The sequence below is a fragment of the Danio rerio genome, chromosome 16 (assembly GCF_049306965.1).
Source record: "Danio rerio strain Tuebingen ecotype United States chromosome 16, GRCz12tu, whole genome shotgun sequence".
NCBI classification, from domain to species: domain Eukaryota; kingdom Metazoa; phylum Chordata; class Actinopteri; order Cypriniformes; family Danionidae; genus Danio; species Danio rerio.
The window spans coordinates 10740448-10766811 of record NC_133191.1 but is presented as its reverse complement, the minus strand read 5'-3'; the positions used below and the strand labels follow the sequence as shown (position 1 = coordinate 10766811).

The 26364-nt window shown below is 37.3% G+C and overlaps 1 protein-coding gene across 2 annotated transcripts in view; it reads left to right on the top strand.

Annotated features, from left to right (window-relative positions):
- The window catches only part of abhd16a (abhydrolase domain containing 16A, phospholipase), a 36880-nt gene extending 11865 nt beyond the window's left edge, over nucleotides 1-25015 (top strand). The window contains 16 exon segments of one of the 2 annotated variants that reach the window (NM_001111178.1): nucleotides 1540-1625; nucleotides 1712-1785; nucleotides 3800-3907; nucleotides 3994-4108; nucleotides 7713-7814; nucleotides 7950-8013; nucleotides 8103-8152; nucleotides 13193-13316; nucleotides 13406-13510; nucleotides 16928-16991; nucleotides 17091-17147; nucleotides 17234-17296; nucleotides 19678-19754; nucleotides 21048-21146; nucleotides 21231-21277; nucleotides 24414-25015. In NM_001111178.1, the coding sequence (NP_001104648.1) occupies nucleotides 1540-1625; nucleotides 1712-1785; nucleotides 3800-3907; nucleotides 3994-4108; nucleotides 7713-7814; nucleotides 7950-8013; nucleotides 8103-8152; nucleotides 13193-13316; nucleotides 13406-13510; nucleotides 16928-16991; nucleotides 17091-17147; nucleotides 17234-17296; nucleotides 19678-19754; nucleotides 21048-21146; nucleotides 21231-21277; nucleotides 24414-24497 (1319 nt within the window). In that variant the 3' untranslated portion in view covers nucleotides 24498-25015. 2 annotated transcript variants of the gene reach the window in all.
- Nucleotides 25016-26364: the final 1349 nt, after the last annotated feature.

Here is a 26364-nt window from a genome sequence, read left to right as displayed (position 1 = left end):
CAAGATTACCTTTTCTCTGTAAAAAAATTTTTTGTACTGTCCTACGTTTAACCTTTGCAGAAAACTCTTTTATAAAGTGAACTCACTTGAAGAGTTTTCAGTAAAGCTCTCGTCAGAAAAGATGTAGAAATTCGATCATATGTTAATGTAAAAATTGTGATGTAGTACAGCATGTGTTTGTTTGCTGGTTTTCAGTTGTGTTCATTATACTTATATTTTCGTCATTGTTTTGCCATGGAAATAGACTAAGATGCTGACATATCAATATTATTTTAATAATGCAATATTTATGATATGTTTAATCACTTCATGATGTTCAATAGGTTTTAAACAGGATTATTAAGTCTAAAAAAAGTAAAAAACATTTAAAAATCAAAAGTTTAGCCGTTTTTAAGTTATAACTTCACTGAATAATTTAATTTTTAAAAAAGGTCTCAGTTTTGATGAAAATGAAAAATGGTGGGGGATGATTTTGTAGAGTTGTAATACAACTAAAGTATATTTAGACTGCAGCTGGCACTAACATTGCGATATAGGATTTTATGCACATTGGTCCTAAAGAAATAGTTAAGCCTCAATTAATATGACCTAATAAATTTCTCTCCCTCATGTGGTTTTAAACCTTTATGAGTTTCTTTCTTTTGTTGTACACAAAAGAAGATATTTTGAAGAATGCTATTTTGCCAGACCCATTAACTTTATAAATTACTAAGGAAGTCAATAGCTACGTGTTCATCCAACTATTTTCAAAATGCGCATAAAAAATCGGTTGATGGAAACACCAAGATGCGCATACAATTTGAAAATTGGTTTCCAATGGACACACTTTCACCGCACATACTCCAGTATGCGCATTAAAAAAGTCATGTGATTTTTGTTATAAGAGATCATGTGATGATAAAAATGTGTGTGAATGGACAAACCAGCAGGCTGAGCACACTGTAAAACATCTGAAATGTTGTTTTGGTCATTCTGAAACGCCTTAACCATTTACAGTATTAGTGTTATTATATTATTAAGAGACTCTTTGCTCCACGTCTCACGCCTTCAAGCACCAGCACACATCCATTGTGTGTCTGCATACTGTCTTCTAAAGTGTAAGTCATTTATTAAACAAAGAAAAGATTCACACAGCTTCTCCTACGACAGCAAATTTTGTTTTTACTGTTGATATTTGGCACCAGTTAATTAGTAAGTGAAAATTTTGTTCTCTTTGACTTGTTGGATGGAAGCAATGCTTTATTCGCACATCTTTTATGCCATATTCCAGTGTTGCGCATAAATTTAATTAGCCTTTTCGGATGGAAACATAACTATTGGGTCCCAGCAGCAAGCATTTTTCAAAATATCTTCTTTTGTGTTTAACAGAAGAAAGAAACTAATAGATTCTCTAGAATAAATGATTACAGAATCCACATTGAACTGTCCCTTAAAAACTCTTATATTTGACTTGGTGCAAGCTGCAGAAACCTCGTGTAAAGTAACAGGTGTACATGTGTCTCATCTTTGTTTGTGTTTTTCTGCCGTTGCTGTTGTCAGGTTGGGGACGCTGGAGAAACCCTGAGTACCTTCAGTTTATCAGCATACTGGATGAGACCAGGAACAACCACACAACAAACAACAAGGTGACACAGTAGCAGAGCCACAGGAACATTCCCATGGAGCTTTGCTTTTAATGAGGCCATTAAACAGTTGATTGTGTCCCCTGCAGAAAAAACTGGCATGCTTTGACTTCGACTTCAAACACTGGCCTGCTGATTTCAGCTGGAAAGACGTTAGTAGTCCGTAAGTAAAGCTCTTGCTCTCAGCCTTTCTGTTTTTAAGGCATTAAGTGCATTTTGTAGTTAGAGCATTAAAATACAGGAAAATAAAATAGTTGTTGTTGTGGTTTGGCTTAGTGCAGGTTGCGTTTTAATGTGCTACCATTTTCGCAGGCATCATAGTTAAAACTAAAAATTTTAACATAACTCAAAAACACTTGTTACATAAGTTATTTGTTACACATTTGTTACATAAACGTTTTAATTAAACTTGATGTACTAGAATAACTTAAGTAAAATAAATAATAGAAGATTCATAGATTGATTTAAAAATGCTAATAAAAATACATTTAAACTATTTGATAAAATGTAAATTAAAAAGACTTGAAGGGCACCTATGATGAAAATCATCTGTTGTAAGCTGTTTGGACAGAACTGTGTGTAGGTATAGTGTGTTCATAGTCATATTGGGGTGATATAAAGACAATGGGCCCTATCATACACCACGCGCAATGTGGCGCAAGGCACGACAAAATTGTTGTTTGCTAGTTTCAGCTTGGCGCAAGAGTCGCTTTGACGTTTTCCGCCACACTGTTTAAATAGCAAATGCATTTCCGCTCATATGTGCGCCCATAGGCGTTCTAGTCTAAAAAGGGAGGCGTGCTTAGGTATATTGCTGGCACGTAGCTATTTTGAGAAAATTTAATTGATTTTTCAATAGACAAGAACAAAGTCAGTCTATTGTCCAGTGCAGAGCACGTTAGTTGTGCGCCTCGCTTACACACTGCTTAATACACACAAGATGTAGAGCAATACGCAAATATCTTTATGTATGAAAAATAATAAAAATATTAAGGACATATACAGGATATATTGGATATAAATATAAAGGATTAAAATATTACAAAACATATTATTTTCTAGCCTGCATAAATATAGAAACCACTGCCTTCATGCCTTCTTCATCTCGGGAGGGTTTTCAGTTCATTTATAACAATTTGCTTTTGTAAATTGCTATTATTATCAGCAGTATTATTTATTATGTCCATATTTATGTTTGTTTTATAAAAAAAAGCTTAGATTTGATACCTGTCAGGTTTTAGACCAAATGGGGCACAGCATGTGTATTAGGATATAAGTGTGTTTTTGAGCACACTTCGTTATTATTGTTCATTTATTCGTTTGCTGGAAATTAGAACTGAATTTAGAAATAGTTTTGAAACAAATATTTGCGCTTAACAAATGAAATTAATTATTTATAGGCTAATGGATGTCTGTGCATACAAGGTTTCCCTATCCACGAGAGCGAAAGTGAAAGTTAATAATTTCTCTCATTCTCGCGCTGTAGATGCTCTGTTTAACTTTGCGCATGGACCGTCAAAAAAGACCCCAATAAGTGTCTTTTTCAAATTTCCCAGATGTTAAAATAGGATCCAAATCTCTCTCATTTTGAGGCCCACCACAATGTAACATAGAAGTGCGGTTTCCCCACCCACCGAATTGATTGTCAGCAGCGTATTAACATGTCTCCTTTATAACATATGTAATCGTATCAACAATACAAGATGTGCACAAAGCAAATGGGATTGTGTGCGCATGAACTTTGTAACAACATTGTGTGTGACTCATCATTGCAGGAAGGCTTGAATTAACTCCACAACAAATACATCAAATAATCATTGGGAAAGTTCTTACTGTGGTATTTCTCACAGACGTTACGTGAGATCTGCTTCCTTTATGTCTGTCACTGTGCTGTTTATGCAGCAGGAGATGGAGGCACACTTTGACAGGCACGTGAAAATGGTGGGTGGGGAGAACTAGCATTAAAAGCACAGGCAACAAAAACAGCTACAAGGTGCTCAGAGCTGAAAATTACTAACTTCTGAAAGCTATAATAAATTATCTGATGGGGGTTTTGAGCTGAAACTTTACAAACACATTCTAGAGACACAAATGACTCACCTTAAATCTTGAAAAGGGATAAAATAGGTTGTGTAGTGATGCCTGTTGATTTCTGATGTTTGTGCACTTCCTCTCAGGAAATCATCTAAAGGTGGCGTGTCTTTGCTGAGGCCTGAACCCAAACACAGAGGAGCAGCAGACACTGTACTGAGTTCAGTTCGCACACTACCCTGCCATATCCTGAGGTGCACATATAAAAACAAAGAATTTGAATAGATGTCATGATTTCCTCTCTTACAATTAGTCATGTTGTGTGTTTTGTTTGGTTTAGTTATGTTATTGCTCACTCATTCGGCCGGAGGATGCTGTACCCGGGCTCAGTGGGTTTGCTACAGAAGGCCATGAGACCAATGTTACAGCAGGGCCAGGCCAGACTCGTAGAAGAGGTAACACACACACACACACACACATGCATGTTCTTTTATCCCAGTAGACATACTCTCATAGACATAATGATGTTTTACACTGGATCAACCCAGCTATTGATCTGGAGTGTGATAGGTGTCATTCGGGTTTAGGAACTTTAACCCATATGTTCTGGACATGCTCTCTCCTCATTCTGGGGTTCAGTATTTTTCTCTCTTTCAGCTATCACTTCTATAGAAATAGCACTATCACCTATCCGCTTGTTAAGTGTGACGTCACGCGAAGCGGCTTCCGGGTCCAATCGCTCTATTCAACTGAATGGGGAGACTCATGAAATGGTAATAATAAACGTTTACAAAGCGATTTAATGCTTTCAAAAATCACGATCGCAGTATATATGTCCATGCCTAATATCCGATGCCCAGAAAGTGATAAATTTTTTTATAAATTGCTAAATTTTTGGTATTTGTTATGCAGCAAGCCCAGAGATTGTTGTGTACGCTATGACTTTATATAAAATTAACTTTAATGTGTGATGGGAATAAAACGTGATCATAAACGAATGATTTCTCCACTCAAATGAATGGCGGCTTGGACCCGGAAACAGTATACATACGTCACAAACATGTCACCACTTAACAAGTGGATTATTGGCCTGTTTTGTGTGATGCCTGATGATTACACACTTAATTTTTAAACTTTGTGTCCGTTCTTACTTTGCATGCTAGCCATGTAATTTTTTTGAAACTGGAAGATCCCTTAACCACCCTCTAGAGAAGATTAGATACTCCTTTCAAAGACATTATAGAACGTTTGTTAAAATTTGGAAGCCCTTTTATTCTTATGTTAAACCCTCCAGCTGGATCTAGACTGATCCCCCTTGCTAGATCTTGACAATTATAATAGATCAGGTTGTCTTTCATTACTCGAATTACATTGATATTGTTGCGTAAATGTAGACATCTGCCTCGCGTTTAGCTCTGTGTACTTGGGTTTTATTTTATTATTATTTTCATTTATTTATTTTTTGTATTTATAATTTTTTTTTAATTATTTCTATAAGGGTTGTTTGATATGTTTATAAATGTAAAAATGTTAAATAAATCATTAAAAAATATGTTTTTAGTGTACAAACAGTATATTCTATTCTCTACCCCAACCCTACCTCTCTAACTATCTTCATTTGTACATTTTTAAAATACCTCATTCTGTATGATTTATAAACATGCTTACAAGTCCCCATGAACGTGCATACAGGTTACAAGTTTGTGTGAAATCAAAATAAAATGCTTATTTTGCTAGCGCACAGGAATATTCTTTAGATGAACAAGTAATCTGTGCTAATAAATTCATTAAAGTTTGTTTTGGCTTTCGCATTTGGAGTGCAAGCCTTCTCTGTTGACGTCAGTTTGACAGCTTCAGCTACAATATTTCTAACCACGCACCTATTACCGTTAGTTAGCTATGAGGGAATGATGCACAAAAACAAAAGCCTCATCCACTGGGCAATATTCTTTTTCAGTTGGAAGTACATTAACATTCACTCATTCATTTAGGGCTTAGTCCCTTTATTTATCTGGGGTCGCCACAGCAGAATGAACCGCCAACTTATCCAGCACGTTTTACACAGCGGAGTTTTACACCCATCACTGAGAAACACCCATACACTCTCATTCACACACAATATAGCTTATTTAATTCACCTATAGCGCACGTCTTTGGACTTGTGGGGTAAAGCGGAGCACCCGGAAGAAACCCACGTGAACACGGGGAGAACATGCAAACTTCACACAGAAATGCCAACTGACCCAGCTGAGGCTCGAACCAGTGACCTTCTTGCGGGAGGGGACAGCACTATCCACTGCACAACCGCGCTGCCCAGTACATCAACATTTATTCTTTCATTCATTTTCTTTTCGGCTTAGTCCCTTTATTAATCGGGTCACCACAGCGGAATGAACCGCCAACATATCCAGCATATGTTTTACACAGTGGATGCTCTTCCAGCCGCAACGAAACACTGGGAAGTACATCAATATACTGAAATGAAAATCACAGCAACTTCTGGTTCACGTTGACTAACTGATATATCCAAGCAAGTACACGAGCACACACACACACACACACACACATTCTTTATATACTGTAGTTCACAGGCTTTCTCCTTAGACATGTGGATTTTTATACTCTACTGTATATTCAGTCTCCTGACCTTTAAGGCCAAAGTATACATATGTTTGTTCACCAAAAAAAGGAAAATAAAAAGACAAAAGAATCCCTTGATTTAGACATCCTAGATATATATGACTTTCAGGTTTGACAAATTTATTTAGCATAATCACTCCATGGCAACGGTCGCCTTTAAAATTTGGTCACACTTTATTTTGATGGTCCGTTAGTTGGCATGTAGGTGCAATGTAGCTTACATTCAACAAATTCTCATTAAATTATGAGTAGACTGTTAGCATGGGGTTAGGGTTAGTGTAAGTTGACATGTACTCGCTAAGTTTCTTATAGTCAGTTGAATGTCTGTTTAGCAGCAGTATCATCAGATATTAAGCAGGCAGTCTACTAATACTCAAATGGACCATCAAAATAAAGTGTTACCTTCAATTTATTTTACATTTTTTCAGAGGTCCAATAAAGCACATCCATAATAAAAAGCACATCATATGGCTCCAGGGGTTTCCTGTAGGTCTCCTGTAGCTTATCCATGCATTTTTGTTTGAGGAAATATCATTGACTGTAAAAATTTGTTAGTGTGTCTTCCGGCGAGCACACTATACAGTTGTCTTCTCTTCTTTTCATTTCTGATGCGTTAGCAATATCAGCTGGATAGAACTGGGTTTTGTTTAATCCTTTGTGTAAAGCTCATGTGAAGTTGAAACCAATATGTGAGTTCAGTGAACACAAACAAACAAAATGCAGTCCTATCAAAAACAGCCGCATTGTAGAGCTGGAAATGTCTCATGGCAAGAAGGTCCAGGAGGCATTTCTGAGTGAAGTTTGCATGTTAATATTAATAGGTAATAGTAATAATAATAGAAAATGGTTGGCAGTTCATTCAGCTGTGGCGATTCCTGATAAAAAAAGGAACTAAGCCAAAGGAAAATAAATGAATTTGCTGCTTAATAATTTTCTGGAAAATGTGATATTTTTAAGAAAGTTTAAAATAGTCTTAATAAGGTTTGTTCTATTTTGTAACCTTGTAAATGTTCTTTACTGCCACTTTGACTTGATTTGATACATTTTTGCTAAATAAAAGTAAACTTTGGAATGGTAATGTAGCGTCATGGTGGCGCAGTGGGAAGCACAACTGCTTCACAGCAAGAAGGTCGCTGGTTCAAGTCTCGGCTGGATCAGTTGACATTTTTGCGTGGAGTTTGCATAAGTCATAAACCAGGGGTCACCAACCCTGTTCCTGGAGAGCTACCTTCCTGCACATTTCAGTTGCAACCCTGACCATACACACCTGTTTGTAATTATCAAATGCTGCTTTAGGTACTATTAATTGGTTCAGGTGTGTTGGATCAGGGTTGGGACTGAATTCTGCAGGAAGGTAGCTCTCCAGGAACAGGGTTGCTGACCCCTGTCATAAACCCACCTTTGCTTTGTTGTGTTCAGTATGAAGGTCAGCGGAACAAACTGGTGGCTTGTGATGGGAATGAGATCGACACCATGTTTGTGGACCGGAGGAGAGATGGAGGAACAGCTGGCAAAACTCTGGTAAGAATGTAAATCTCTTCATTAAAATAAACGTGTCACAACAAGAATTCATCACCGTGGAACTTCAGGGAGATAAATCTGTGTAATAAAATAAGGTTTTACCACAATCCAGCGTTCATAAAAAGTGTATTACAGGTGATCTGCTGTGAGGGAAATGCAGGATTTTATGAGGTCGGCTGCATGAACACACCACTCGAAGGTCAATGCGTGAGACTTAATGTCTTAGTAATAGATTTTCAACCCTCATGCCCTGGACTCCTGCGAACCCGTTTTCTCTCTTGTTTACAGGTGGATACTCAGTGTTGGGCTGGAATCACCCAGGCTTTGGCGGCAGCACAGTAAGTGAACATCATGCCATCTGGTCTTCATGCTGACCTTGTTCTAAAGGGTTTGTTCACCCACAAATGAAAACTTTGTTATTGATTTTTTTCACTCTTGTGTCGTTCCAAATCCCTGTGATTTTCTTTCATCTTTGAAACACAAATTAAGGTAATAAATCAAATAAAAACCAAAAAGAGCTTCGGGGGTAATACCGTATCAGTGCTCTTTGGATAAGGGGTTCTTTAAAGTGTGCAAAACAAAATCGTAAGTTCAATTCACTGAAAAAATAGGTGAAAAAAGTTGATAGTGTGGATATTATATTAGCACTCAAGTTCACCAATGAAAACTTATTAGACTTATTTTCTTTTGCATACAAATTAGGATGTTTTCAATGAAATCGAAAAGCTCTCTCATTCTCCATTGAAAGAAACGGTTACGAGACGTTCTAGAAAAGGAACCAAAAACACTGTCAAAACATTTTAACACACTATGCAATCGTGTGGAGCTGTCTATGGAGGATGAGGACGTTCTCGGAATTCATCTAAAATATCTTCATTTGTGTTCAGAAGATGAACAAAGGTCTGAGGGGTTTGGAACGACATGAGAGTGAGAAATTACTATTTTTCATTTTCATTTTTGGTTGAACTTTATTTACCCAAATTCTCAAATTCACAAGACTTTATCTCTAGACCACGTCTTCTGATGTTTTTCATTGACTCAAATGATTCCCTTCATACAGTTACAAGTAAATGTGGTTCAAAACTTTTAAATTATATAAATGCAATTCATAACTCCCATTTAATGTTTTCTAAAACTATACAATCATAGAGTGATATATTAATCAATTTCTCAACCAAAACTCTCTGAATTTAGCCAGAAAAACAAAACAAAACAGGATTTTGTGCAGGTTTCAAAGAACAAAAGAAATCAAATGAGTTTGAGACAAAGGAGGTAAACTTCATTTTTGGTGAACTGTTCCTTAAAGGTGCAGTAGGTGATTGTCTTTTTTGTTGTGCTGGTTGAAAGTCTCTTCACAGTCCAATAGTAAGGTATACACTAAATGATCTAAATGTGTTTATATGTGTTTTTATATTCTGGGTAAGGCATAAAACTAAAAAAATATTCATCCAATTAAATATTGTCGGACCGTCATCTCCCATGATTCCGATAAGCAGCTCAGACTGTCTGTAAGTAAATGTTGATTCGGACTTCTGCGCATATTCTCACGCAGATGCGCCATTCGCGCGTGCCCATCTGCATAAGTGGCCGCGCGTTCACGAGACAGACTGGGAAAAATCAAATGCTGAATTGAAACTTTTAAAAACCTGAATCAATATTGGAGTTACTTTAGCACGCTGGAGGAAGGATGACACCATGGCTGAAGTATTAATGTTAGACAGGTAATGTTCTTTTTTTTAAACTATTTTAGTCAGGCTAAGCTCATGTTAGATTGTGTTCTGTTACGAATGACTTCTATGCACAGACGTGTTATTCAGCCACTGAAATCTCCCGGTGAAAGATTGATGTGAATATTTTCAGTTTCATAAGGTCCTTTTACAGCATCTATAATGTAGATTTATATTAAGTTTAACAACAAAGCACCAGTAAATAGCGCTATTCCGCTATTATAACCTGCTTTATTGAGCTGAAGTTGCTTTTATATTCACATTGGGTCATTTTTAAACAATGACAGCCTTCCTATACTGTTCAACATGCTACTCTGAATATTCGCTCTGAAATAGCATGTAAGTGTGGCTAAGTAATAAATGTAATTCCTGCGCGGTGCTGGCTGAACACTAAATAACTAGCGAATGACATGAACTAGTGGGTTGGCTGTCTGTTGTTGTGATGCAGTCCGCGCGCTCGCGATATCAGGGGGTGTGGCTGTGAATCACAGTCCTTCCCCCCCATCCAAAGATAATATGCTAAGCGGTTAGCATTTTGGCAGATCACCTACTGCACCTTTTAGGGAAAACATAAGATTATAATAATATGGAGAAATGAAATGATAATAAAACACAAAAAAAAACACAAAATGATCAATAATAATAATCAAATCAGGGTGACGCAGTGGCACAGTAGGTAGTGCTGTCGCCTCACAGTAAGAAGGTTGCTGGTTCAAGCCTCCGCTTGATGGGTTGCAGCTGGAAGGGCATCCGCTGCGTAAAACATATGCTGGATAAGTTGGCGGTTCATTCCGCTGTGGCAACCCCAGATTAATAAAGGGACTAAGCCAAAAAGAAACTGAATGAATGAATGAATAATCAAATCATTAACTAATAGTCAATAAAATTATATAATGGAGGTTATATAAATAACTAATGACCATAAGACCAAATAAACTAATTAAATGAAGAATAAATGAATATAACCAAATAAAAATAAAACACAACACAAATGAATGGTGGCTTTCCTGAAACAACACACACATAAGTTTGCTACAAGAATTCTCAAATCCTTACTTAGATTCTTCAGGATTAACTCACACTTTTAAGTTTCTGCATGATATTGCAGTTTCTAAGTTGGAGTATAAAAGAAGTCAGTGATTATGTTTGTTAAAGTCGAAAGTTCAACAAAAAAAATGAAATTCTACTTTCCTTATGTTTGTTTTTTTGTCTGTTTACTCATCTTTTGAAAGTTCCACAGGCATTTTTTTAATCTTAAGTTGAAATATTCTGAAGAAACTGACAACTTTCTTTAAGTCACTGGAACTGCTTTCTCAAAAAATAGAGTAAACCAGAAAAAACAAAAGGAAAGTAGGATTATGCTGTTTTTGTTTTTTGTAAACGTTTACAAGTGCACATAACCATTGAAGTGCATTATCTAGCATTATTTAAAGGGGACCTATGGTGAAAAATCTTCTTTTCAAGCTGTTTGGACGGACATATGTGTAGATATAGTGTAAAGACCATCATATTGGGGTGATATAAACACACCTAGTCCTTTTTTTTTTTTCAATTTAACAACATAAAAACGGTGGACCAATTGGAGCGGTTTGCAGACCGACCGCAACTTGACGTAGGAGTGCGGTCCTCCCGCCCACCGAATTGATTGACAGCTGCTTTTCACACCTCTACTTTGGAAAAAGTCAGAAAAGTGGGCGTGTCTAGCTCTGTTTAGGGGGGAGTGTCGGAGGAACTGAAGTGGGAGGGTGTGGTAGTGTCTATTTGGGCACGCGCGAGTTTCAGTCAAAATACACACAGGAGAAAGTGATGGTGTTTAACCTACATGGACATCTGTAGTCGAATTATTTGCCAAATTATTAAATGTTGGACTTTAACTGCAGTTTGGCTCTTTCATTCAGGGAATTCATTCATGCTCCTTGCGACAAACGAGATATTTGATTCGAGGATCTGCTCTAAGCGTGTATTTTTCATGCAATGTTTGATACCGCACGTCGAATGAGAGAAAAAAAAACTCAGCATTTTCCGGAAACTTAGATGCACACGGCAGGTAGCGTCAGAAAGCCGCGTGTGTTATTCCGGTCACAAAATGCGGTGCTAACATGTTTGCGCTCAGTGCAATAGTTAACTTAATTCGATACGAACAAACTGAATAAACAAAGAGCACTGGTCGCTCACTTACCAAATCTGTAGAGACAGGACAATCACCAGCAACTAGAGCCGCGTCTTTATGAAGAGAATACTACAAGCGAATCCGGATCTCAGCGTTTGCAGATGAGAACAGCTCTCAGGTAAACAATGTTCCTCCTTAGACACGTAAGTTATTGTTGTCGAGCGTCGCGTACACTGTTAATCCACACGTGATCCAGATGAGCTCTCACAGAGAGAAAATGAAAACGAAACATAACTGCAGCAAACTATAAAAGCAACACTTCACGCTTGTTTTGCCAACACAATGTGGCGTCTCTATGGTGTAAACACGGTGACACTAATGAATATTAATGAAGTTGCACAATAGAGCGCGCTGATTGGTTTGAACCAAGCCTTACTCATGCATTAATGCATCACACTGTAAGACGTAATAAGACACACTCAGGCACAGACGCCCAGTCTGCACGCTGGAATACAACGCTATTATGTCATGACCGTGACGCAGCTTCAAAAATTAGTTTCAAACAGGAAGTACGAATTTGCTTGAAATAACGCAAAATCAACCAATTTACACTTTTTAGTGAATATAGGTGTCCTAATAGTGTTTTTAGCAGTGTGGGGCACATATACGACTGTCAACAGCTCAAAAAATGTGTTTTGGTGTTTCGTGACCCTTTAAAAAGTCCCAGTAGTCACCTGTATAATCATGTCAACAAGACCAGACATGCGCAAAGCAACCGGGAATAAAAGCTCTGTTCAGTGCGCTGAGATCATCAATCATCATCAAATGTGATCAAGAGTAAGTTTCACCTGTTTAAAATGTTTTAAAACAGTGCACGTGTGTGATGAAGTACAGCTATTCACTTCAGCTTTACTTCATCAGCACAGCCGCGTGTCAGAACAATTATAAAGGAAGACGCTTTAATCCCAGTTTGTGGACGTTAAATCAGGTTTATTTTCTACATTAACATAACAGATATCCACACAGCAGTGGAGATTAAGCTGTATCCAGTCACATATATGTGCAAAAACAGTGCAAAGCTAAACATGTGGTCTGTCTGTCTGTGTGTATGTCTGTCTGTCTGTCTGTCTGTGTGTGTGACACATCAATGCAGCTGCACAACAAATACTCATTGGTAAAGTTCTTACTGTAGTATTTCTCACAAACACTACGTGAGATCTGCTTCCTTTATGTCTGTCTGTTGATTGACGCTGCCGAGGGAGGAGATTAAGGCATGCAGATAGGCACTTAGAAACGGTAGGCCTGGGGACTAGCCTTAAAGGCGCTTTACGACAAAACAGCCCCCTGGTGGAACAATGTATAACATAGGATCTTGTAAAAGGTATAATGAAAAATCTGATGGGTGTTTTGAGCTGAAACTTTACATGCACATTCTAGAGATGCAAAACACTTGTATTAAATCTGATAAAAGGGGTCACCTTGGTGCCCTTTAAAGAATCATTTATCAAAAATGATCAAAATCTTCTCTTCTGCCTTTTCAGGGAGTTCCTTTTCCTCAAAACGAGGCCAACGCGATGGACGTGGTCATTCAGTTTGCTGTGCACAAACTGGGCTTCCAGTTGAGTGACATCATAGTTTATGCCTGGTCGATAGGGGGATTCACAGGTAAACAACAGCAGATCAGCCAATCACAGATCAGAGAACACGCAACATGATGCATATGCTTTAATTCTGAATGTTCTGCTCTATTTTAGCCAGTTGGGCTGTGATGTCATACCCAGAGATCAGAGCTCTGGTTCTCGATGCCTCATTCGATGACCTGTTACCCCTTGCACTGAAGGTCATGCCGGACAGCTGGAGTGAGTCCGCAACTTTTTTCTCTCTCTGTTTGACTCTCTACAGGCAGTGATGTCCTCAAAGCAATGTTTTTCAATTCTTTGATTTTGGGGTGAACAGATATTTAAATGACCTGAGCTCCTGTTTACTGTTTGTAATGGTACCAATGATGGTCAGGAGTCCCTTTTGCAGTCTATATCAAATTCTTTAAAATAATAGTGATAATTTTGGCCTGATTTGGTTAAAATGTTGCTGGACTAGCAATATTAAGGCAAAAATGGAAAAACAATGGTGGTTTACATCAGGCCCCCTTCACATGGACACAGCAGTTGTGAGTTCCTAAAGTTTATTGGGAAAGCGGATTCTTGTCCACAAGAGTGCTTGAGTGTACTTGAGAAATATCAAGTTAATGTTATGTTGGTGGAAGTTCGCTTTGAGTGCGCATGACCTCATTGCCTCAAGGCAGTGTGCACAGCATTTTTTGTAACTTCCCATTAAAAGATGCATGACTTCAAGATGAGTCTGCCCTGAGCTGAGTGAATGTGCAGACATCCTAAGGAATCCAAAACAGCTCCCTGAGGTTAGATGTTTTAGTGTATTTTGTAGGTTTTAGGACCAATACATATATTTTATTTAAAGCCATTTAATTCTTTTTGGCTCAAGACTTCCGGTCTCATTCACTTGCATTCATTTTTAGACGTTAAAACAGCTCGTTTTGCTGCTGTTGCAAACTGATATTTTCTTATTATATGATTCTGCTCTGTCTGTATAGTCATGAACACACTTGTTTGTAGAGCGAGTAGATTGACAGTTTTCTGTCATTTATTATTCCTAGTCATTTCTCCCATAGGCAACTGAATCAGAAGTTCTGGAATAATCTCTAAAAGGAGCGCATTTCCGCATTAAAGAATAAGGTTAATACACAGGTTGTCTAAAGCTTAAGTAAATACATTTTTGTCTTCAATGTGTATGAAATTTTGCATTACGCATGCTGTTACGTTGATATATAAGATGTTAGATATAAAAATGTGGGTCCTATGGCCAAACCAGTTGAGAACCCCTGATCTAGTGTATATATCTATGGTTGCAACCCATATCAAACACACCTGCCTATAATTATCCAGTGCTGTTCAGGTCCTAATTGATTGGTTCAGGTGTGTTTGATCAGGGCTGGAGCTTAACTCTACTGGAAGGTAGATCTCCAGGAACAGGGTTGAGCACCCCTGGTTTAAAGGTTGTCTTTTTTAAATCTAATGTAACCTTTTGTTTGTTTGTTTTTTTGTTAAAAGCTAACTAAAACTAAATGTTTCAATTAAATGGTGTAAATTAATCAGATGTAGATTAAATTATTTAAATGTACTTACTGTCACTTGACGGATAGAGGACTAATCAAGGCAAAGGCAGATTCTGCTTGACTAGTGTATTCAGCATTGAACTCCACTGTGTTATACGTGTGATTTTTAATGTTTTTATTGCAATAAGTTATCATTTTTAAATGTACTGCATTAGTTAATGTGATTCAAAGTTAAGTTTTTCAATAAGTTAGGAAAATACCCATGGGACAAAAAGTGGGACAAAAGTGTTCTTGGAACTTCCTATGATTATTGTTGGAATATCAAGCCAATTCCATGCATGTTCAATAAGAAAAGGTCTGGAGAGGGTTTTCTTCAATGCCAAAAATATTATCAATTTATTAGATACAAATGAATAATTCGAGGACAGAGCTCTATGTTGCGTTACCCCAATGCAATACAAGAATTACATTCAAGAGGTTCGCAACTCCCATACATTTCCTGACTCTAGCATATATACACAACTGAAATTAACAGGTGAAGTTTTGGTGTAACGTCACTTATCAGTCATTCTGCAGTCCTTTGGCTCTTGTACCCCTGACATACTTCCTCTTTTTGCAACCTTTCTCTGCATACCAGAACTGAACAATTATGTGCATCTTTAATATATTTCACAACTTCTACAAGCATCATGACATGTCTAGACTTTGTATTAAACAAAAGCCCCCACACTTATTCTGCTATTTCCATCTTGTCAGCATGTTCATTAAAAAAAGTATGCAGCACTGTAAAAAAGAGGAAGTGTGTCTGGTTACTATGTGATCTCATACATTAGTGAAGGATTGATTAATCTGTTGTTAGTCTAAACATTTGTCTAATAAAAAAATAAAGACACAAAAGTAATAAAAATTAATTATTTTTTCCCACATTACACTTGGTCACATGGAATGTTTTGACTATGTTTTTGTTAATTTTCTGTACTTTAAAAATCTCTAGACTGCTGCTGTCTAACATTTGCAAATAAGTCATAATATTTTCAGCTCGTGTTAGACAGTTCTGTGAAAGGTAATTATGTAAAAAGATTTGACTTTTGGCTAGGTGTTTATTGTGAGATGGCGTATGATATATTTCATGTTAGTCCAGAGGTTTAAAAAAAAAAGCTTTTTTGTTTCCATTTACCTATTTTTGAGTATATATTTAAGATATTGCATAAAAACACTGAATATAAATGCACAAATAAAAGTGCTTTTCGTCCACTCTGGAACTCATTTAAATGTGTTTACCAGAATAAACAGCACAAATCAGTCCAAGGCACTCGATAAATGTGGAAAAAATATTAAAAAGCCTTTATTCACATGGCTAATGCTCAAAACACCTACAGTTGAAGTCAGAATTATTACCCCCCCTGAATTATTAACGCCTCTGTTTATTTTTTTCCCTAATTTCTGTTTAATGGAGGGAAGATTCTTTCAGAAAATTTCTAAACATAATAGACTCATTTATATTAACTGATTTATTTTATCTTTGTCATGATAACAGTAAATAATATTTGACTTAATATTTTTCAGGACACTTCTATACAGCTTAAAGTGACATTTAAAGGCTTAACTAGGTAAATTAGGTGAACTAGGTTGGTTAGGGTAATTAGGCAAGTTATTGTATAATGATGGTTTGTTCTGTAGATTAACAAGAAAAAAAAATAGATTAAAGGGGCTAATAATTTTGTTTAAAAAAATGTATAACTGCTTTTATTCTAGCCAAAAAAAAAACAAATAAGACTTTCTCCAGAAGCAAAAATATTATCAGACATACTGTGAAAATTTCCTTGCTCTGTTAAAAATAATTTGGGAAATATTTAAAAAAGAAAAAAAAATCAAAAGGGGGCTAATAATTCTGACTTCAACTGTATGTGTTTCGTCATACAACTGCCTTCATCAGGGGGACTGTTACCCAAATGCATAGGTTTTTTTAAGCATTAGCCATGTGAATAAAGGCTTTTCAAAACTTTTGCTCATTTTTCAAGTGCCTTGGACTGATTTTTGCTGTTTATTCTGATCAATCCCTTACCCAAAGACCACTGACACATTATTTAAGCTACCCCTGAGCACTTTTTGTTTGATGTGGGTTAATGTGTGTTTGTTATTGCAGGACCCTTGGTCACACACACAGTGAGGCAGTACATGAACCTCAACAATGCTGAACAGCTCTGCAAGTTAGTCATCTTCATCATCTCATTTACTTGTAAAAAAAACAAACAAGTTAAAGAGTATGAGCTCCACCTAAATCCTGTCCCATCCTGATATGATTTCAGGTACCAGGGACCAGTGTTATTGATCAGAAGAACCAGAGATGAAATCATCACCACCACGTGAGTTTTCTAAAACACGAATCTACACACTCTTACCTGTGGAAGAAACTGTCAACTGTTTTCTGTGCTGTGTTTGTAATATGCAGGGGTCCAGAAGACATCATGTCTAACAGAGGGAACGACCTGCTTCTCAGGCTGCTCCAGTACAGGTCAGACCCCAGTCACTCACACTCCAGGGTTCATACACATTTTTACTATAAAAATTTCATGACCTAATGTTTCATGTAATGTCTACGTTTATGTTGTAAATAATAAGAAAAACAATGAACGTTTAATTTTATTACAGCATATCATAAAACACGCAACAATCTCTTTAGTTTGAATTTATTTTCATATCTATGTAAAATAGATGATGCTTGCACAGCAATGATTATGTGCATGGTTTCCGCTACATTCATTCTTTCATGGCGGGGCGCCACGCCAAAATTAATCCCGCCACGGCTACATTACAGCTTCTTATTCAAAACATTTTCGTGTTTTTTAATAGCCGGTTATAATCACACCAAAACGTATTATAAGGTAAGTGAATTACAACAGCGCAAACTTTTCTGTAACCGTAGTAGTGCTGAGCGCTGTTTGTTTAACTCGTTAAGGTTACGTGCTGACTGACTGACTGGCTGACTGACAAGCAAGCACGACGTATAGCCGTTCACTTTACTTCAGGACCCATTAATACCGATCTGTAGGTCTATTAGAGACATTCACAAATATACCTAGCAAATCTTATAAACGTTGAGACATAATTGTTACAAAAACGCTCTAAATAGCACTTCAGCAGTGTTTATTTTGAGAGCGCACAAGAAGATCTGCGCTTGAGCAGCGTATATTTGAGGGGGCGTGCAAGAAGTTTTGGTCACGAGCAGAGGAAATTAGCGCGCAAGCACAGAGATGCTCGTAGGCTATTACATAAATGCGATCTCGACTTTTAACACTGCGCTCACGACATTTGTCATTGAAATACACCACAGGGAGTTGGTAGATCTGAGTAAAAAAGGCCTGCCGCCACAGCTGGAAAAAATCCTAGAGGAAACACTGATGTGAGACCATGTTTTTGGCCAAGAAAAGAAGTAAAAACAACTAACCAGTATACAGACACTTGTCAAACTAATTGTAGATAATGTTAATAGTTTGTTAAACTAGTAATAGTAGGTAAAACTACTTCTATTGTAAAGCCGCGATCGGACTGCACTTTTGACTCCATAGACTTCCTTTCATGGGTATGCGAATGCGGCAGACCAGAAACGCAAGCACGTTTGACGAGTTTCACATTTCACTGCATTCAAAAGTTCAAGCTTGGTGAATTCTTACTTTCGGAATCACATCAGGTGGCTGGGTTAGACCAATAGAAGAACATTTAAATACATTTTAAATATGAAGCAATCGCTCACTTTTATTAACGTCTAATCATATTGTTTAATACCACCGCTTTTCGCAGCGCCATATGACAGAGTTTATTAAATAAAGCTCTAGTGTAACAGCAGCATAAGTTGCTTTGGACAAAAACGTCTGCAAAATGACGAAATGTAAATGTAATTTTCATGACTTTGCCAAAACCTTTTGGGTTTTTCTGGATTTTCACAACTTTTCCAGGCCTGGACAATGCCATGTCAAAATTCCATGACTTTTCCAGGTTTTCCATGACCGTATGAACCCTGACACTCACTCACTCACTCCCTCACTCACTCACTCACTCACTCCCTCGCTCACTCAATCACTTACTCACTCACTCACTCCCTCCTTCACTCCCTCACTCACTCAATCACTCCCTCCCTCATTCACTCACTCCCTCACTCACTCCCTCGCTGACTCAATCACTCATGCACTCACTCACACACTCACTCACTCCCTGCCTCCCTCATTCTCTTCCTCCCTCCCTCCCTCCCTCACTCACGCAATCACTCACGCACTCACTCACTTACTCACTCCCTGCCTCCCTCACGCAATCACTCACTCAATCTCGCACTCAATCACTCAAACACAATCACTCACACACTCACTCACTCACTCCCTCACTCTTTCACTCACTCACTCCCTCAATCACTCTCACTCACTCACTCCCTCACGCACTCACTCACTCACTTAATCACTTACTCACTCACTCACTCCCTCACGCACTCACTCACTTACTCACTCCCTCCCTCCCTCACTCACGCAATCACTCAATCAATCACTCACTCAATCTCGTACTCAATCACTAACACACTTACTCCCTTACTCTTTCACTCGATCACTCCCTCACGCACTCACTCACTCACTTAATCACTTACTCACTCACTCACTCCCTTACGCACTCACTCACTCACTCCTTCACTCACTCACTCACTCACTCACCTTCATCTTATTCTGCTTCTTCACTGGATTCTTTTTTCTTTCATGTTTCTGTGTGTGTGTGTGCGCGTGTGTGTGCGCGTGTGTGTGCGCGTGTGTGTGCGCGTGTGTGTGCGCGTGTGTGCGCGTGTGTGTGCGCGTGTGTGTGCGCGTGTGTGTGTGTGTGTGTGTGTGTGTGTGTGTGTGTGTGTGTGTGTGTCAGGTATCCTAAGGTGATGACAGATGATGCTGTTACAGCGGTGAGGCAGTGGCTCGCAGCAGGCACACAGATTGAAGAAGGTCTGTTTTTGTAGCTCCTTCATTTTAAAAAATGCATTTTTGTATACAAGTTATAATTGCCTAAAATTGTAAGTGGATAATATTATTATTAACATTACCAAGTTATATTATCAACTTCCAATGTTTACCAATGGCAATCAAATCACCCCCCCCCCCCTTGACGGCCTGCACTCACACTGCATCTTTAGGTTCCGAGCCTGTGTACGCTTCTGTCATCGATGATGCGACTGTTCTGTTTAACAGGAAGAGAAGTGGACGTTTGCTTAGTTACTAAGCGCAGTGGACATTGCTTAGTTATATTGTTTTGTATTATGTTAAGTCGTTTGATATGTAATGACACACTGTCAAATATTTTGCTGAACAGATCCACGACTTTTGATGCTCTTAAAGTCCTCGTGCTGCAGATATTAGGAGGTCATTTTCTGATCATTTTCTTTTCTTTTGGTATTTTTTCTCTAAATTGAAATGTTTGTTTAATTTCTCCTTTTCTGTACGAAGCCTTTTATGTGATTATGCCTGAACTGTAGCATGTAATACCATGATTTATTATGTTTTTGAACTTTTCTGTTTGTATTCAACCAACATTTGGTTTAAAATTGCTTTAAAAACTGTTTCAAATACTCTGAACTTCATTTCAAAGAATTCTGCTTTTATAGTTTGTCATTTTGCTTGGTAAAGATTGTTCGAAAAAGAATCCTGGTTATTTTTAGTTGACAGCTATTTCAGTGTTACTGTGGGGTCTTAAAGTCTTAAATCTCAAAATCCGAATTTTAGGCCTTTAAAAAAAGTCTTAAATTTACTGAAATATTATGTTGTAGGTCCTTAATCTTTTTTAAATAGGTCTTAACTGTTCATGTATAGTTACTCAATCTGGCCAAAACCCATACAGTCACCAACAATCAATCTCAATAAAACTCATTCATTCATTTTCTTGTCAGCTTAGTCCCTTTATTAGTCTGGTGTCGCCACAGCGGAATGAACTGGATTAAAAAAATTCCTCAGCCTTTATCCCTTTACGAGTCTAAAATTTAATTCATAATGGTCTTAAATTTACCCCTGTATATTTCGACTAACAATAGTGCTTAATTGTGGATTTAATTTCATTTTAAATTGTGTGTTTACTAATCAATGATCTAGTAACTGTTTTCATGCATTCATTATTTATCTATTTTGTACAGTTTTAATTCAGTCTTAGTAAATAGTGAAAAAATCTGTTCAAGTATATCTGTGTATGATGTCTTTATGAAGCAGAATATGAGTGAATTTACTTATTTTGACTGTTTTTTTTTTCAGAGTCAGTGTACACAGGCTATGAGGTGGATGATGACTGGTGTTTGTCTGTTCTTCAGTCCTATCAGACAGACAGAGAGACGCTGTTCCCCTGGAGCGTCGGTATGACACACACACACACACACACACACACACACGACACACACAAACACTACAGACAGCTGAGCGTCTGATCTTCTGTTTCAGGTGAAGATATGACACTCGAGGGCAGACGGCAGCTCGGTTTATTCTTGGTAGGTTGTTAAAAATATCTTTGCATTTATTAATTCATTCATTGTTTGTTCTGTTGTTCTTTTTGGCGTTCATTGTTTCATCAAATTTTTTTTTATTCTAATGAAAGCAAAAGAAAGAAAATAGCAATAGAAAGTTTTGCTATTACTTTATCTAGTGTTTGTTCATATTTTAGCATAATGTTTGTTCTTTATATCAACTCTATATATTTGTGTATTATTTCTCGTTTTGGTTCTATCAATCATTCTGTAGTTTGTCTGATCTAATATTTTTTTATTTCCATCCATCCGTCTTTTATTTCCTTTTTTTGTTATTTATTATTTATCCATTTTTATTCGTGCACAATATAATGTGTTCATTTTGTTCCTTAGTTTGTCTGTTGTTTGTTCACTTTATCATCCGTTTGCGATTCACTCTAATTTCAGTTCACTATTCACTCAGTTTACTTCGCTATTTTGGCTAGAATAAAGTTTTTAATTTTTTAAAAACCATTTTAAGGTCAAAATTATTAGCTCCTTTAAGCTCTATTTTTTCCCGATAGTCTACAAAACAAACCATCATTATACAATAACTTGTCTAATTACCCTAACCTGCCTTGTTAACCTAATTAACCTAGTTAAGCCTTTAAATGTCACTTTCAGCTGTATAGAAGTGTCTTGAAAAATATCTAGTCAAATATTATTGACTGTCATCATGGCAAAGATAAAGTAAATCAGTTATTAGAAATGAGTTATTAAAACCATTATGTTTAGAAATGTGTTGAAAAAATCTTCTCTCCGTTAAACAGAAATTGGGGGAAAAAATAAACAGGGGTCTAATAATTCAGGGGGGCTAATAATTCTGACTTCAACTGTACATCCATATATACATATATATACAGCTACTGCATGTTTCTAGTATGTTTTTGTCGGCAGTATAATGTAACTAATCACAAATACTCAAGATTACTGTAAATGATTAGTTTCTAATTACTTTTTTTGGTCCCACTTTATATTAAGTGGCGTTAACTAATATGTACTTACATAGGAATTAATAGTTTGCTGGAATGTACTTATTGTGTAAGTACATGTATTTACTGTGTACTTATGCTTGATTAAATGCATGTATGTAATTACATCTGTAATTAACTTTTGTAATTACATTTGTAAATACACTGTTGACTATTCCTTACACCTTAACCCACCCTTAAACCTACCCATACCACCAAACCTGTCCATAACCTAACATCTATCCCAACTCAAAATTGTTCTCAAATACATTATAAACACAGTAAGAACATTGTATTTATTGTATTTATTTTTTTGATGCAAGTACATAGTAGTTAAGGACACTTAATATAAAGTGGGACCCTTTTTTTTTTTTTTTTAAATATGCAATTTTACTGTGGGAATGGCTGACGTGAAACTAACGTTTCAACACTGTCAAGATCATGAAGCGCAAGTGTTTTGAAACTCCACTGAAGCATGATCCCAATCACCCAGGTCACATGACCAATGTGTTTCGAAACACCTAAGTCACGTGACTAAAGCGTTTCAACGTATCTGTCATTTCAAAAGCATTTCGAGACCTGGCGACTCTGCGTTTGACTGACAGGGTTGGGAAAAAAGAAAACACTATCACAAAATGTTCATTCGGATGTCAGACCAATGTTAAAACAAAACATGCTACAAATAAGACCTGTAGCTGCATCACCCTGGATTCTAACCCTTTATCTTGGCATGCTAGTTAGCAACTTCTGCTTCAATAAATCACTTGAAAGCTCAGCTCTACAACGTGGGGTTTAATACCTTAATTTGCTTAACTGTTTCTTTGCTGAAGGTGTTCCAGAGCAATACAAAAAATGGCCACTAGGCGTTCCTGTAGAATGGGGTTTCAAAACGTTTAGAAGCTTCAACACATTTGTTTAGACTGTTTCAGTGTTTCATAAAGCTTTGCTTTGATTTGCCCACCACTACTCTTACTTGACTGCATTTTTAGTGCTGTATCGATACTTTTACCAAACTATTTTCCTTTATTCTGCACTCACTAGTTTATGTTTGTCGTTTCTTGTCTATGGTGATTGGCTCAGTAATCAGTCCTGTGATTTCCATCCAATCAAATCGCACACAGAAAACTAGCAACAGACAGACTGACCCTCAGGACACATAAGCTTCACATTTTACAGAATGTTACGTTTTCAAACACATGCACAAAATGCATTACGCAGATTTCGCTCCTCATGTAAAGGCATCTGCCTGCTTTCAATTAAAAACAGTCTTAACAAGAAAATGGCTAGTGGTGGGCAAAGCAAGGCTTCATGAAACACTAAAAAAAGTATATAAAAATATTCGAAAAGCAAATGTGTTGAAGCTTCAAAACCCATCTCTACAGTGACACCTAGTGGTCATTTTATGTATTGCTCTGGAACGGCTTTAGCAAAGAAACAGTTTGAAGATTTACACTCCACACTGTAAAATTGAGGTTACAAGTGATTTGAAGCGGAGGGAATTCCTAAATAGCATGCAGAAAAAATGGCTGTGTCTGAAATCGCATACTTCCATACTATATAGTATGCTAAAAACAGTATGCAAGCCGAGTTGCATGTCCGAATTCATAAAAATCGAAAAACAGTTTAAGAGAAGTACCCGGATGATCTACTACTTCCGGCGAGATTCTGAAGTGTGTATGCGAAGCAGGCTGCAATAACCCATGATGTTGACCGATGTTTTGAATCGCTTTAGGGTGATTCGAAAACCAAGTCACATGACTAGTCACGTGACCCAGCTGTTTCAGATCATGCTTCGGTGCAGTGTGTTGAAACACTTGTGCTTCAGGATCTCGACAGTGGAGAAAAGTTTCACATCAATTATTCCTACTGTAAGCTACTTTTTTAACTGTATAATTTTCACTGTTACATTTTCAGTGTAACAATCCCTATTCGCGAGTACTTTTCGAAAGTCTCCTTTTTCTCTTAGTATTTACAAGAAATGCCTAATACATTTTACATTCACTCCAAATTTTTGGGCCAGTAATGGTGCTTTTACTCAAGTGTGATTTTTCAGTACTCTTACCACCACTTTTTTTTTGCCATGAATTCTTTTATTCAGATTTCCGAATTTTCCATGTTAACCTAGCGTCATCTGTTTGTATTTCACTCAGGCACGGAAGTATATGCGAAACTTTGAGACGACGCACTGCACTCCCCTCCCCATTTCTGAGTTCAGGCCTCCCTGGAAACTGTAGAGGCGCTGAGAAAGAGCACTGGAGGTCAAAGGGAAACACACAGACACACGCCGGTACTCAGAATCAGATCTACAGGATGGCAGGGAGCAATTTAGCAGTAGTCATTTGTATAAATGTGACCTGGTTATTCGTTTACGTTATGTTGGCATGGTTTGATAGAGGCGTTTTAAATTATTGGTTGTGCTCTTCCTGCACCGCAGTAGATGTTTAACATGAAAATGAGGGTCAGAAACGTGTGGACGCTCAGGTTTGACATCATGTTTGTTTCTTTTGAGAGACTCAGTGATGGGACAGATGATCTCTTGCCTCTTTCTCAGTCTGTTTTCCTTTTTTTAATTGATTTTGTGAAGCACTGTAATTATGAACAAACCGTATCGTCAAACAATGTTCTGAATGTTATATTACATATGAATATTAAATGAAACCCGGGGATACTTTTTTGTGGTTGAATTCCTCTATATAAAGTCATTATTTGTGTTTCACACACACAAAATAAAAGTTTGTTATTGTAAATGAAATGGTGTTGATGTATGTTTCTTGAAAATGCGACTAATCTACTATTGACCATTCTATATACTTATGATTTAGAGTTTGAGTTAAATGTATTTAATTTAATTCTCTAAACTGTGGATATTTTCACATTTAAAATGAAACCCTAAGCTCTACCGCATTGTATAAACCAGAGTTTTTTATATATAAAATAAATAGGTGAAAGTAATCAATATATGGTGCAATAACCTTGATTTTCACTCAACACTGATTTTCAATTTAAACATTAATTATTTTCGTTATCTGAAAAAAGTAGTCCTCTAAGTGACGGTGAGTACATTTACATGGACATAAGTCATCTGATGGCGAGGCAGTGGCGCAGTAGGTAGTGAGAAGGTCGCTGGTTCGAACCTCGGCTCAGTTGGCGTTTCTGTGTGGAGTTTGCATGTTCTCCCTGCCTTCGCGTGGGTTTCCCCCACAGTCCAAAGACATGTGGTGCAGGTGAATTGGTTAGGCTAAATTGTCCGTAGTGTATGAGTGTGTGTGTGTGAATGTGTGTATGGATGTTTCCCAGAGATGGGTTGCGGCTGGAAGGGCATCCGCTGCGTAAAAACTTGCTGGATAAGTTGGCGGTTCATTCCGCTGTGGCGACCCCGGATCAATAAAGAGACTAAGCCGACAAGAAAATGAATAAATAAGTCATCTGATTTTACGATTAGGGCAATACTCTAAATTAAGAGTCTACCATGTAAACAGCACTATTCGATTGATTTAATTCAAATAAAGTCATAATCGAACTAAACAGAAATTAGACGTTAAGTATGTCGATTTCAGTTGCATTATTGAAGTGCAGTACAGACATGTAAACACAGCAATCAAACTGTTACCATCATGTAGGATTTTCGCCACATTTTGTGACGATAGTCCATACACGCATGACTGTTTGACACTATTCTTGGCACCTGCCAAGTTAAGGTCCAGTTAAGGTAAGGACCACAGACACCCACATCGCGAAATGCTAAGTGTTTTTCCCCATATGACGTGCGGTATCAAATTCCATTAAAACAACACTCTTCCTGCAGTTCAAACTCGCTTCCATATCTTGGTTGTCACATGGGCATGCATGAAATGTTCCGGAATGAAAGTGAAAGCTAAACTGCAGTTAAAGTTGACGAATTACAACTCAAACACCAGAAATTACATGAAACTCCGGAGGAAATGTGGATAGCGTGGTGACACAACAATGTTACTCGAATTATATACTATAACATATAAAACGAGATTAGGAAAAGAACATTCAAAAAGCAACTCATCTAAACACCTTCATCGATTTATTGTCTTCCGATTAAGGTAAATCATTTGATCACTGATATCCATG